General features: G+C 36.8%; 1 protein-coding gene across 1 annotated transcript in view; it reads right to left on the bottom strand.

Moving 5' to 3' along the window:
* Positions 1–2188: 2188 nt before the first annotated feature.
* Positions 2189–14633, bottom strand: part of CENPE (centromere protein E) — a 38846-nt gene continuing 26401 nt past the window's right edge. The window contains exons 36-48 of the mRNA XM_077782598.1: positions 14121–14363; positions 13065–13265; positions 12842–12982; positions 10128–10340; positions 8737–8946; positions 8055–8264; positions 6748–6969; positions 5909–6112; positions 5219–5331; positions 4636–4733; positions 3912–4071; positions 3239–3501; positions 2189–2437 (exon numbers count right to left, since the gene is read on the bottom strand). Of these exons, the coding sequence (XP_077638724.1) occupies positions 2340–2437; positions 3239–3501; positions 3912–4071; positions 4636–4733; positions 5219–5331; positions 5909–6112; positions 6748–6969; positions 8055–8264; positions 8737–8946; positions 10128–10340; positions 12842–12982; positions 13065–13265; positions 14121–14363 (2376 nt within the window). The 3' untranslated portion in view covers positions 2189–2339. The remainder of the gene's footprint in view (positions 2438–3238; positions 3502–3911; positions 4072–4635; positions 4734–5218; positions 5332–5908; positions 6113–6747; positions 6970–8054; positions 8265–8736; positions 8947–10127; positions 10341–12841; positions 12983–13064; positions 13266–14120; positions 14364–14633) is intronic.

Here is a 14633-nt window from a genome sequence, read left to right as displayed (position 1 = left end):
AGGATTCCCACCAAAAGGCCACAAACATGTTTTTCCAAGCAATTTCTTTTTGTAATATAAACTATCAAATTCCAAAAACTTACGTGATTATTTTTTGTTGTTGTTAAAACTGGTGATTTACCAACGTATCTTTTGTTTCTAGTGGTTTAACATGCATATATTAAAGCACAATTAATACCATTAGACTGAAAAATTCTAGAACAAACCTTTTTAGCTAGAAGTCCACACCAGACTTAAAGCTACCTGAGAGTACTATTAAGGGATTTGGTGTCCTGCCTAAACATCAGTTAGTTTTCAAAAAAGCTACTTCTGTGGATAAACTGGGGCACACATAAACAAACTTCAGTTTATCCTGTCTTTCTGCTAAACTATGATTGCTTTTAAGGCCTTTTAAAACAGCTTACCAGTAAACAAAACCTGTAATGACTTAATATGCTAAAATAATTTATCCTTCTGCCCCTAAGGCTTTTGCCACCCAAATTCAGCCACAGACCTGTTGCAGTAAGTCTCTGCTATTTTTAGTTCAATCCCCATAAAAAAATCACTGAACTTAGTTGTTCCAAGCAAGCAATAATTAACAAAAAAAATCCAATGGAAATTGTATATAGAAGAGGCAGATCTATATATTCATGCCTTCTTTCCCAATTCTGTAAGAAAATAAGTCAGTCTATTTATTAGAACACCAAAATGCTGGTAAGCTAAAGGAAATCTTGTTCATCATAGTGGGAAATAAAAGAAAGTAACAAACACAGAAAACTTCTAACTAACCTCAAAAAACAAAAAAAACCACCAAAAAACCCCACAAACTAAACAAACAAACAAAAAACCACCACCGACACCCCAGCACTTTGCATTTATTCCTGTCAGAAAATAAATACCTGTGGCTGTGGTTGGAAAGAAGACATTGCAGTGACCAACTCTGTAATGGTATTTATTTTATATAAAATAATATAAAATATACCTTGTATATTTTTGGCTCATCATGCCTTTAAAAAGCTTCTCAAAACACATTCCAGGCAAGAGATTGAAATAAATCCTTGCACCTTCTTAGTAGGCCCAGTAGCTGGCAGTTTTCAACCATTTAAAGTAAATAGAAAGTTGGTTCTTTGCTAAAGAAGTACATCCATGAGGTATCTAATCTTCGTGCGACTCCCCCAGTTTCAGTAACTGCTGAATGCTCAGGAACATGTCAGTGTAGCCATTTGCTTGTCAGTTTGGGTGACCCAAACAGGACCTCACATCACAGAGATTTATTCCTATAAGATAAGGATGATGCTTTTGATACCGGTATCTATCTTCCTTAGGTATGACTTTCTCATCTCATGATGATTTCATCCTTTATGGAGTTGATTGCATGTTCTGAATGCCCAACTCCTGTTTAGTTGGCAGTAGAGGGCACAGAGGAGAGGAAAGTGAGGAGGATCTATGTTTCAGACTTCAACCATTTTCTGATAAACTCAAAGAATTACATACAACTCTGACAACAGTAAGCTTCTGCATGAGTAATGGCTGCAGAAGGTTATATAAAGGATGGCGACAAGAAGAATAATAATGATAGAAGTGATGAAATCCATATAAGAGATAGTAATTTGGTAGCATTTAGGCACTGAATGTTGCAGTCAGCATCCTTGGATCGTAGCACAAGTGAACAGCAAAAACATTTTTACATATTTAACACTTAACATTTTATTGTCAATAAAACATATAAAACATACAAAATGTAGGTCTCACAATACAGATAAGTAGGTTAATAAGAGTCCATCTTGTCTCAATGATCTGGTTTGTTTTCCCTTCACTAGAAGGGAGAAGCAGAAGAGGGTGCAGTCCATTGCTTACTATTAAAAAAAAATCCAATACACAACTTCAGACAGATATATTGAAAAATGATGCAAAATTCAAAGTTACTTACGGTACCATAATTAGCTGAGCTGCAGAAACTTTTAAGGAGTTTAAGAGGAACCCTTGATTGTGTGCTCTACAAACAGAAGATCAGTAGCTTCGGTTGTAGTGTCCAAAGAAGTCGAAATTGTGGTGAAAATGCAGTTTCTGTTGGCCTAAAGAAAGTATGGTATAAAAACCACATGCTAAGAAACAAAAAGAATACTTCTTGACAAGTCAACAGCACTCTGAAGATATAAATATCAACACCCCAGAAAAGGGCTGTTTTAGGAATGACAGAAGGAAAAGTTTGAGACTGGGAAGTTTCACAGTAGATTAGTTTGTGATCCATTCCTTTTTTCCATATTTTTCTTCAAATACATTAGCTTCTCCTGGCCATCAAAAAAATCTGCATCCAAACATCTAAGCAGAACATCAGCAGATTAGCAGGTTGTGCATCTTTACTGTGTGCTACAATCAGGGGCTTTATCTCTGTCTGAAGTCCCGAACAAGTGCTTAAGATGTTCTTCTGTGGACTCTGTGCCCAGAGGTTGTGTATCTGTACAGAAGATAAGAACATTAAAGCTTTTCTCAGTTAGACAAGCAGCAGGAATACAGTGATTTAATCTTGATTAGTGTGTTGTACATCAGCTATGAAAGCTTTCCTCTGAGGAGCTTTGTGTTGTGAGGAAAACTGTGCTATTACCAAATTGGCCATCACAAAGCCAACAATGAGTCATGTTCTTTCTGGAAGTCTGCTACTAATACCTCAAAATCTGGCTACTCTTTTAACATGTCTGCTGGGGCCTTCTGAAAATGAGGGCAGAAGGTCACTAAAAGTCAGCAGGCCAGATATAAGAAATATGAAGTGAGGCTGAGGAACAGAAGTTCTCATCAAAACAGGCTATTATTGCAGCTGGAGCCAGGCAGAGTAGCACATGCAACAAAGACTAAAATCTACCATGTTAAAAAACTTCAGAAAAAAGTTAACCAGCAGTTAACTTTATATAGTTGTACCAGAAATCAGTGCTAAACCAATGTAAAGTTTAAAAGCAAAACATTTTAGAGCACCAGCTATCTAATACCAATATTTTGCTGACTCACTTTTAAAAGTCACTCATCAACACTTCCACTGCAGAAAAGGAAAAAAAAAAGTTTGTATATTCTTCAGCAGGTGAAGGATTCATTTTGGTATTTCAATTCTGTAGAGCATACAGAAGCTTCACAGGTCAGATTGTCATCTTTTCAACAGTCATATGACAGACCATTCAGGAAAAATTATCATGCAAGTTTAAGATCTCAGGCCATCCCTTACATTTTGCATCTTCCAATAGTATAGGACACTCCCACAGTTACGCACCTGTTAGCACACCCAAATTGGAATTATCAAAGAAATTCGTTGGACAAGTCAGAGGCAAAGGCTTTGGAAGGTCCTGAGTCACTGTTTCCTGAGAAACAGTTTCCTTGCAGGGTGAAGGCATTTGCTCTTTAAAGAAATAGGACACTGCCTTCTTTGGAGACCTTGGTATTGTCTCTTGAGTAGTTTCTCTTGAGGATCGTTCTCTCCATTTTAGTGCTCTTTCTTTCCATTTCCTGAGTTCCTCTTTCAGCTGAAGTTCATCACTGCAAAGAAAAGAACCCCAGCATTCAATTAAGAAGCATTTAAAGCAGTTTCTTTAAGAAAAAAGTCCTGAACAACAGTTCCTGTATTTTCAGATGACATATGACAGGCATGGCAGTACAATAGCTGTCTATCTTGGTTTCAGAAGATTTTTTTGAAGCTGAAATTCCTTCCAACATACAACTCAAGTCTATCTTCCAGCATTTAAGATTCTTGAGAAAGCAAGCAGTTTAAAGTTCAAAAGGCCTTTATAGCTTTTTGAGCCATAAAACACTAGCTTTAAATAAAAATTTGTGACGTGAAATGCAAAATTCATGGTTACTTGCTTCCATAGTCTCCCAGAAACAAACACTAATGATATACATAAATACAACAAATTATTTGACATGCTGCTAGTCAGCTGTCCACTTACCTCAGTAGAAGGTCATTTTGTTTCTTCAGCTGCAAGTTCTCTCTCTGTAGCTTAGCTTGTTCAGATTTTAGAACAAGTATTTGTGTGCTCTGCACAATACCACTGCCACCACCACAAGTAAGGGGTATTGGAGATTGCTGAGGATCTGCTTCTTTCAGCACTAGAAAACAGATTTATACATTTGTGTGTGCTTATTCGGAGAGTGCTTAAAACCAAACCAATACCAAACCAATTTTTTAGCGTAATCCTTCTTGTGGTCTTATATGTAAAACCTCACTGGGTTACAAGTGCCATTACAACAGTTAGTCTTTTTTACACAAAATACACCTCCCAGTATTCACATTGCCAGGGAAATATTAAGAAACATGACAGATTCCTCACTGGGCCATTTAAAGGCAAACTACTTATTGTTCCAGGTATGTCATAGCTTTGATTAGAACTAGATATTCATATGTCAAGGAGAAAGTGGCAACACGAGTAACCACCACTGCCGCTTATCCCTCCACAAGGGCAAACGTAGCTGGAGAAAAACACAACTGCTGTGATTCTAATGCAGTTCATATGCAGCTGGTGTAATCTACTTTCCACTTCATCTTCCAATGCACTCAGTTCTCCTCATATCCTTTAAGTGCAAGGCCTGCATCTCAATCTGGTCTTCAAACATTTAACCTCAAAACTCAAGTGTTTAACGTGAAAGAGTCCCTTCTATTTATTTTGGATTTACCAGTAACATCTTGCTCTTGGTGTGCTCTTCTCAGTTCTTCTTTTAGCTTTGTTAACTGTTGTTCTCGGTGTTCTGCAAGGGCTTTATAATTAGCAAGTCTATGTGAAGCAGGAAGGGAAAAAAAAATCAGAAAACCTCAGTTTAATAGTTGGTACAGTTTCAGCTGAATTCCAATGAGCAATCAAATACAAGACACACTCATGTTATACAAGAAAAACTACATAAACCTGGTTATCAGATTTTATTTAAAGTGCACCCAAAAGTTGGACTAATTCTTCTTGGTGTACCCCTTCTCTCTAAATGAAATAGAGAATGCTTTCAGTTAGTGCTTTCCCCTTGCCTTCTTTTCAGAACAGTTATTTCATTTTTGGCTGAACACGGTTGATTGAGAAATTTTGGTGGGTGTATAGGGAGAAGTTTTGTAAGCAGCCCAAGGTGCATATAGATTTTACTTTCTCTAACCACCATAAAAACTTACAACACCTCAAGCTGAATACTTACTACTTATTATGTGGGAAAAGAGCAAAGTAGAAACTAAGAATGGAGTAGTTGAGAATTGTAAGAAGATAAAATTTGAACTTACTTCACTTCAAAGGAGTTGGATTGTTTCATTCTTTCCAGATCACATTTTACCAATTGTGTTTTTAGGTGGTCAATTTCTTCTTTGTACAGCTCAGAACCTTTATCTAATTTTGCCTGAAAATAAAATGTTTAGTACAAATAAGGGCTTTTTACTTAGCGATGAACTTAAGGGTTGTTTACCTTGTATCTTTACTATGATCTGCTAGATTTTGCAGAAGACCAGGAGCAGGAAGTTATTTTTCACAAAGGTGGCTCACATTACTAACCAGCACTATAGAAGCAGTTAATATCCTACTCTGGTGTATTACATGCTAACCACATTTTAGCAAGTTTTGCTGACTTCTGGGCAGATATATATCTGGGAATTTTAAATTAGCACGCAACTATATCACATTGAGTAAATAGTTCATGGTTCAGTTTAAAAGTGTTAAATAGTTTGAAGTGTTTCAGAAAGGCATCGCATACAAGTGATAAGTTTCTAGTAGCATAATATGGATTCAAAATGTTGCCACTGAAGGTTGCACTGGTAGAATGTGGAACTGCTTGCTAAACAGGCAAGTGGAATTTACTCAAGGAATGCCATACAAAGCAAATACATTGACTATGGAGAGCTAAGTTTCACCTGTAACTATTGTCAAGCATGCTTTGTGTCTTTCATCAGAGAAAGAAGAGTGAAGTATTTTGCTCATACCTGAAGACTCTGCTTCTCTGTTAAGGCAGTCCTGAGGCAATTATCCATCTCATTCAGTTTGGCTTGCAGTTGAGTGAGCTCACTTGTCTCTGTTCTTATTCTTATCTGAGCTTGTAGCTTGCTTATCATGTCCTCTTTCTCTTTGACACTTTCTCCTACTTCATATATTACATTTTCTAACTTCTGAATTTTCACTTCCATAGCCTATTGAGATATATCAATCACTCAATTATAAGCAGTTATGTTAAAAGACAGTAACAGCAAATGGTCATATTCTTAGGAAAAACTAGCAAAAACCCAAACCAAACACAAAAAAACCCAACACTACAGGCTCTATAGCAACTATTCATGTCCAGGTAACTGTTTTGTGCCATCTTTTAATAGTCTAGAACACTCACATCTAAGAAAAGAGAAAAGTGCTTTGGAGAAGGGTAACTGTGGCATAAAAAAAAATGAAAGAAATGAGTTCTGAATTCCTGTGATTAAATAGAGAATTCTTCTCCAGCTTCATATCTGACATAGTGAATACCATATACTCACAGGAAGCATCAAGAGTATCACCCTATTAAAGTCAACACTTCAAAAGCAAATAAGGCTTTCATATAATTTCTAAACTGAAAACCTATTTATGTACAGAAATCAGGTTATTAAAATAATCATGTTACAAGCAAGAGCTCAAAATTCCACTTTGGAAATAAAAGACCTACTAAAATAAGGTGTACTCTATTTGTATTGTGGTGGCATAGATTTACAGTTGCCATCAATACTTATTTTCAGTTTGGAGTACTCTCCCTTAGAAAGCAAGCATCAAAGAAGTTCTTAGAGGCAAATATTGGTACCTTTTTATCTTGTTCTGCAGTCTTTAATTTATTATGAAGCCTATAATTTTCTTCTTCTAATGCCAGACTGGAAGAGCCACCAGGGGCCAGTTTTTCTTTTAGAGTGTTTAGATCCTGAAGCAACTCTTCATTTTTCTCTTTTCTCTCTTTTAATTCAGCATCAGCATTTTTACTGTAATTAGCAGTTCTGGCATCCAGCTCTGAAGAAAGTTCAAGGAGTATCTGAAAATCAGAAGCATCAGACACCATAATTTTAAATAATTTTTTAATCTGCTAGAAATATGTCAAGTGAAGAAACAGGAAGTACCTTAGCCTGTATTATTTTCATATTCTTGTTCCGGTGCCCTATTTGACAATGCTTGCTGTCAAATGGTAACATTATCACTCAAAAGAACAGTTTCAAGAGAGGGAGGCAGGAAGGGACACAAGAGAAGATAACAGTGTATTGCAGGTTCACCAGTATTTTTGCATTAACTCAGCGTCTAATATTAGAGAAACAAAAGGAACTATATTGGGAAGACTTCTTTAAAGTCAGCCACAGAAAACCATAATTATTCACAGAATTTTCTAACTAGAATATATACACTGACTAAAGGAAATCAAACTTACACATTGGACTGTTCTAGAAACCCACATGTTTAACATGTCAGATAAATAAAAACATCACAATTGTCAGGAAATGACAATGTTTACTAGATTTTTGTTTGCTTGTTAAAAGCTTTGATCCACATAATATTAGGGTCAGGGAATTCTTCCAAGAACCTTGCCAACACTGCAAAATCCCAAAAATATCAAGATTCACTATTGACTCTACAGAAGAAACTTTTTAAAATAGGCTAAACTTAATATTTAATCAGAAAGATGAAATATTGTGAAATTCTGTTCATGATGCACTAAACTCTGAAAAATGCTGTTCAGGTTTCCAAAAGAGGAAAGCAGTAAGCATAAGAAAGAAAGGAGTGTAAATATAAATTTAACTGAGTTTCAAAAATGGCTATAGTACTTTTGATAAAGTTTGGCAAGAAAAGCAACATTTACCAGAATTCAGATTAACAAAACCCCAAATAAACAACCCCACATCCCCTCACATTTATTACCTAGAAAGTCTTCTAGAAAGCAAGTTTTTCACTTTATAAAAAACTTTAAAAATCTTTTAAGTATTCCTACATCTTACAGTTAAAGTATAATTAAGTGCTGATAATAAATGAATGATCATTTAAGAGCCATTTCAGTGTTTTTTTCAATCATAGGCATTCACAGAGTGTTTACACAAAATATATTTCTGATTCCAGAACATTTAATTATACCTTTACTTTAGGAGTCCAGAATTTAAAGACTTGCAAGAGTCTTTCATTATCTTTCTTTAGTTCTTCTTTCAGTTCCTCTGCATCCCAGTGAGTTCCTGAACAAGCTTCCCAGAACTGTATTGTTTCTTTTCTAGCACTTTCTTCCTGCTGTAACTCTGCTTCTATGCAGAGAAGTTCATTTTCCATTTCTGATACATCTTTGTGAATGCTCTTATAAAGGAAAAAAAGGGAATTAAAATTTCAGTACTGGTTTGATTATCATATGTCTAAATACACCTTCTGTCCTCTCAGCTATCAGTATAGCAGGAAATCCATTTTAGCATCTAATTGTCATATAAAAGGAGTTTTGTTAGATTCAAAATTACACCTTATTGGGAAAGCAAGAAAACCTACATTCCTAAAGAACAGGTCATCTTGGTACTGGATAGTATGTATTGGAAAGGGCAAATTAGTAAATAACATTCTCACTATTTTCTAACCTTTTAATTTTATTTTCAGCTGCTTTACGAAGTAAAATCCTCTTATTATAGAACTAGCAGCATAAAAAAATAACTCTACTCCTTCACCCCCTCTTTAGAAAAGTTTTAACAGATAAATCCACTGCCATTAGATTCCCACCACCACATGACCCCATGCCTTGGAGTTTTGGGTTTTTATGTCTATTTTTTTTACCAAATATTACCTCTACATCCAAGTGCAAACTCTGCAGCTCTTCACTGCTGTTTAACTCTTGAGATGATACTTCATTCTGCTTTGAATTAATCTTCCTGAGATATTGAATCTGGGATTGTAGGTCATCTTGTCTTCTCTTTTCCTCAAACAACTCAATTTCATACTTGTGAACAGTAGTGTGGTACTCTCTTCTCTTTGTGCAAACAGAGCTGAACAGAAGCTGTTGCAGAAGCACAGGATGTATTAATGAGCCTGTTTTAAACTGGTACCCTGCATCCACCCAAAATACAGTATTTTATAATTCAATCCTTTTACTCTCTGAACCTCTAAATGCCCAGGATAACTAACACATAACCAAGAAAATCAAGTTCACATGTGCATTATAGTAATGGCATGTAAAACTTTTATCTGAGACAGCACTTTTCCACTACACTATTTTTTGTAGACTCCAAAAAAGAGCCAAGAAGTCTAAAAGGCTCTAGACAGCCTTCAACAAATCTAAACTTTGAAAAACAAAGTGTTCTTTGTTATATTTATTTTCTCTTGGAGTTGTGAAAGGTGCAAATTATAATATTGCTGTGCTGATTCAAAACTTTATTCTAGCAGAGCTCACTAGTTAAATCTTAAGCATCTTTAACCATGAAAGTTAAAAGCCATCTATGGAAAAAAATTGAACCTAAAATGGCTGGGTTAAGTTATAAAATGAGGCTCTTTGGAATATTAGTCAGCTTGCAAGTTAATGGGTAGCTGTAGACATCACTGACTCTCAAGAACCTCACCCTCTCTCTCCAGGCCTGTGCATGTTTCCATGTTGAAACCCAGAAAAAACCCCAGCCCTTAATATTTCATGGTAAATAAAGAAACAGAAAAAACTCTGTCATATACTGTACTTCTGCATATGTTAACAGGAATTCTTTCCCAACTACTCTTAACCTTTTTGCTAATAATTTTAGTCCAGAGGAGAAACTGATTCCAAACTGGGAAAGATCTTCAAGGCTGTCAAATCAAACTACCTGGATAGTTTAGCAGAGTAAGCATGCATCTCCAAGCCATCTTGCATGTCTCTTTCCCCCACAGAGAAAGTAATCTATTATTTGATTTATAGAGTACAGAAAGGAAATTCCATTTTCCAATTAAAATGGAATAACATTAATTAAATAATCCTGTGCAAAACAGCTGAACTACAGTTAAAAACTAAGTTTGATTTACATAACTAAGTAGTTGCAGTTTTCTAAGATTGTACAGCAACTACTATCAACTTATTTTCTCCAATGTATGGATTCTCCAAACCCAAGCTAGAGTAAAATCCTAGCTGTTACCATTGAGAGCTTATTTAAAAAAACCTAAACCCAAATCCAAGTGATATGAAGCATCCACATATTCAGCATTATAAGTTGGTACCTTCAATTTGGTCAATAACTTCTGGAGACGAGTATTCATTTCCTCATTTTTAGTTTGAAGTGTTTTGACTTGTTTACTGTGCTCCAGTGTAAGCTGAGGCAGTATCATAGCTATCAGTGCTTTCTGACTGTTCAGTTCACTCTTTAGCTTAAGAGACACTGTAGAGAGACATTCATATCTCTTCCCCATATTTGGGAATTTCTCAAGAAGCTCCTAAATGCAAGAGAAATAAATGAATTTGTTCATAATAAGGAAAAGTGTGATTAGCTATAAACAGAAACATAAATTACCTGACTTCAGGACTAACCCCTACGGTATGTACTAGTTTTACAACAGGAAAAGTTATGATTAAGGCTTCAGTTTTGACTTGCCACAGGGATAAGAAAAAAACAAATCCAGGCACAAACCCAGATAATTTCTCAGTTTTCCAGCAAGTAATTTCACAAGCTCAAATTCTCTTTGTGGTTTAGATTGCCTGGCCACATCGAGACTTGTAAATCAGGCAGGGAAAAAAAATCCCTATTAGCAAGTTTTCCAGCTGGTCTTCTGTCAGGATGGACTCCCAGGTTTATCTGCTTCTTCTTTCTTGAAGGAAAGGGCTCATGAAGTGGGTCCTAGCACTATGCCATGAAAAGGAAGCTGTGAACAAGCAGTGAGCAGGCTCAGTAGCACTACAGGCTTGAAAACCCAGTAAACTGCAACTCCAGAATCATCTTTAATAGTCTATGTTACACATTTTAAAATAAGTATAAAACTCCCCTGACATACTCTCTCCATCATTGCTTCTTACTTGAAAGAATAAAGATTCACCAGTTTTCTTAACTCTTCACCTCACAGTAAAAACACTGGAACATTGGGAAGAGGCAGACAAGATCCTATATACTACAGAAGTCAGAAGGGGCGAGTGCTCTTAAAAGGGGTCAGCTGATGTTAACTCCATTATGATTTAACTTTATAAGCTGTGCTGGTATTTTGTTTTCCATTGATTTGTGGTTCTTAAATAAAGTTCTATGTTACTGTAGTAGAGTTTAAACTCTGCTCTTTGTAGTTTAAAGGTTGTAAGGACTTCTTTTGTTGAATTGCAGTTTATTTCTTCATTGTAATTTAGTACTTTGGGTTTTGTAGGGCTTTGTTGTTGGTTGTAGTTTACTTTTTCATTGTAATTTTATTTCTTTTTGTTTGGGTGCCAGATGTGACAATGTAGAGCAAGAGTCCCCAGGCAGTGCAAAGGAGAGCCCTTTACTGCAAAACCCAGGCCTTTTTAAGCAGTTAGCCAGTTATCAGTTTACACAGCTTTAAGGCACAACAAGCCCAAGTCAACCAACCACCATACACCACGATGGGGACACGTGGCAGTCACACGGCACGTGTCTCACGTCTCTGTACCCCACTGTACCCCTATTCCAGCTGGGTCACTCTCCCATAGTTCCCTGCTACCTAGCCAAAGTAGCAGGCCTGAGCCACGATTTTACAAGGTTAACAAGGCCCTTATTTTATAAGGCTTTACCTATATGCAACAATACACATTCATAAATCCTGGTTTATTTTGGCTTTTGGCAGGTTACTAGTACTTCTCATATCTGTGAAAATATACTCAAAAGGTCTGAGGAATTCCTCATTTGATGGCAGAAGCACTTTAATGAAATTATTTTATTTACATCAATTTAGTATTTGATGGGGAATAATGGAAGGGAGGATTTGGTGGGGGATTTTACAAAACCAAAATGGCAAAGTGCTTCTGTTTGAGGTTCAACAAAGGGAACTGCCAAATCACAACACGCCCCCATGCAGTCCTACATGCTGTGGGAATAGTGTCTGGAAAGCTTCCCAGCAGGAAAGGACCTCGGGGGCACTGGTCAACAGCTGGCAGAACATGAGCCAGCATGTGCCCCACTGGCCAAGGTCATCCTGGATTGTGTCATCAGTAGTGTGGCCAGCAGGACTAGGAAAGGGATCGGCACTAGCAAGGCCACACCTTAAATCCTCTGTTTAGTTCTGGGCCCCTCACTACTGGAACATCATTGTGGTGCTGGGGAGTGTCCAGAGAAGGGCAATGGAGCTAGGGAAGAGTCTGGAGCACAAGTCCTGTGAGGAGTGTGTGAGGGAATTGGGGGTGTTTTTGCCTGGAGAAAAGAAGACTGCAAGAAGACCTTACCACTCTACAACTGCCTGACAGGAGGGCGTAGCCAGGTGGGGGCTGGCCTCTGCTGTCCAGTAACATGTGCTAAATTGCACTAAGGGAGGTTTAGACTGATTATAAGGAAAAAATTCTCAGTTGAAAAGGCTGTCAAGTACTGGAACAGGCTGCCCAGGAAAGTGGTGGAAGCACCCTCCCTGGAGTTACTTCAAAGATGTGTACATCTGGCACATAGGGACACAGTTTAGCAGTGATCACGGCAGTGCTGGTTTAAGGGTTGAAATGTATAATCTAAGAGGTCTTTTCCAACCTAAGTGATTCTATGATCCTACATGACTAGATATCTTCATTGGGGGCTGGACAGTAATGAAAGTAAGTGAGATATTCTGTGAACATTAAATTGATGTGCAATCACTGAACAATAACAGCAAATCAACTGATCCCATGGTATAGAGCATCTTAGTAAGATATGCAAACCAAACCACTTTATACATAATGCACAAAAGGCTTATGCTTCATGTTGAGTGTCATTAAGTTCCTATGTGCATCCTTACAACAAACAGAAAAATAAGCTTACCTTAATTTTCAAGGTTTTTTCTTTCAAGTTGTCATCAGCCACCTCCTTTGCAATAGCCACTGGGTCTACCTGAATATTGTTCAGGTTTCTCTGCTTCAGTTGTTCTAAAGCATCTTCCAGTTTTGCCTTGGTTTCAACACACTAAAATAAAAACACACTTATTTAAGTAGCAGTCAAGACCGGAAGTTACGAGTCACTCAGGTATGCTAATTGCAACACTCACCATCTCAGAATTTCTTTGCAATTCTGTCTTGAGCTGGTCCCGCTCAGACCTGACATCCCGAAGAAGTTTTTCTAGCTCATCTTTTTCATGATTAACTGATGAGATTTGTTCTTTAAGTTGTAAAGAGTGACTAGTTCTTTCAGCTAATAACTCGTCCTTCTCACATGATACACTATTTAGGGTCTCAGTTAATTGCTGAATCTACAGTGAATAGTGGAGAAAAACAAATCACAATTTGGTGGTTGCCGTCTTTATGCATCCTATGAAGTAGTCAAATCCAAAAATCACAATTTTTAATTACTATAATCACACCAGTAGAAAGAAAATTTTAAAAATAATTTTAGTGTTCTAAAAACATAGAAAAAAATTTACAAGGAAGAGGAATAGCGTGACACCCAGAAAACTCTACATCAACTTTGGTCTCCTGTAAAACAAGAGGAATCAAAGGAAAAGGCAATCAACCTATACCTACATCACAACAAAATTAAAATAGAAGATGATAATTAAAAATTGACAATGCACTTGTATTTCCTCTACTGAAAAGTAAGATTTGTTAAACTGAAGCAAACCTCAAATACACATTTTGATCTAAAAAGCAAAAATTTTGACAGGTGAAAAGCTCAAAAGCAAACACTATGAAAAGAATGAGTTGACAAGAACTAAATGCAAGACCTTCAAACATAGTCTGGCATTCAGAAAGTGTGCAAAGAACCAAGGATTCAAAACCAGTTAAGTCCATGCTGTCTACAGAGTGCCTTTTAAAAGTTGGAAGACATGTACAAGTACTAATTAAAAACGCATACATATGGCAAACTCACATTCATTCCAAAACTGGAACAATCCAATGGGTTACAAGGTGGAGACCACTAGACAATATCATTACTAAATATCAGAATCCAAACTTAGACAAAATTTTTTGGCTATGTTCATGTTTGTTTGCAAACCATAAAAATGATGCTCTGAGAATTAAAAATCAACAAGTTCATAAAAAAGTTTAGCATATCGGTAAGAAAACATCAGAATACATAATAGTGACTAAACACCAACACTCCTCACCTTGCTCGTTAGGCTGTCCTTCAAAATCTCTGCCTGCCTCTGAACCTTTAGCAAGTGTTCTTCCCTTTCTTTATAAGTCTCTACCATTTGCTGAAGCTCATCCTTCTCCTGGTTAAGTAAAGTGATGCTCTCAAGCTGCTGACACACTTGCTCACTCATTGCCTTTTCAGTTTGTTGCTTTTCTGCCAGGAGGTTGCCATACTCAGCTGAGACACGAGTCAGGTTTTCAGTGACTTCAGTGAGCTGGAAAGAACAAATCCAAACCAGTATTGGTATTTATAGTCACTTCCTGCAAGGCCAAAACTAAATTGATGCCTCAGAGAAAATACAACCATAACGAATGATAAGTTCCTAAATGCTCTTGTGAACCCGGCAATGAGGTTTGGATTGAAGAGTGTTGTTGCATCATCATCCAGAAGCATTGTCAATACCGACGGTTGTTATAAATGGATTGTTTTAAGGAAGACACTATGGCAGTAAAACTTTGGGGGAAGGCCAAAGACAAAATTTTGC

The sequence above is a fragment of the Lonchura striata genome, chromosome 4 (assembly GCF_046129695.1).
Source record: "Lonchura striata isolate bLonStr1 chromosome 4, bLonStr1.mat, whole genome shotgun sequence".
Classification (NCBI taxonomy): domain Eukaryota; kingdom Metazoa; phylum Chordata; class Aves; order Passeriformes; family Estrildidae; genus Lonchura; species Lonchura striata.
This window is presented reverse-complemented; position numbering and strand designations above follow the sequence as displayed.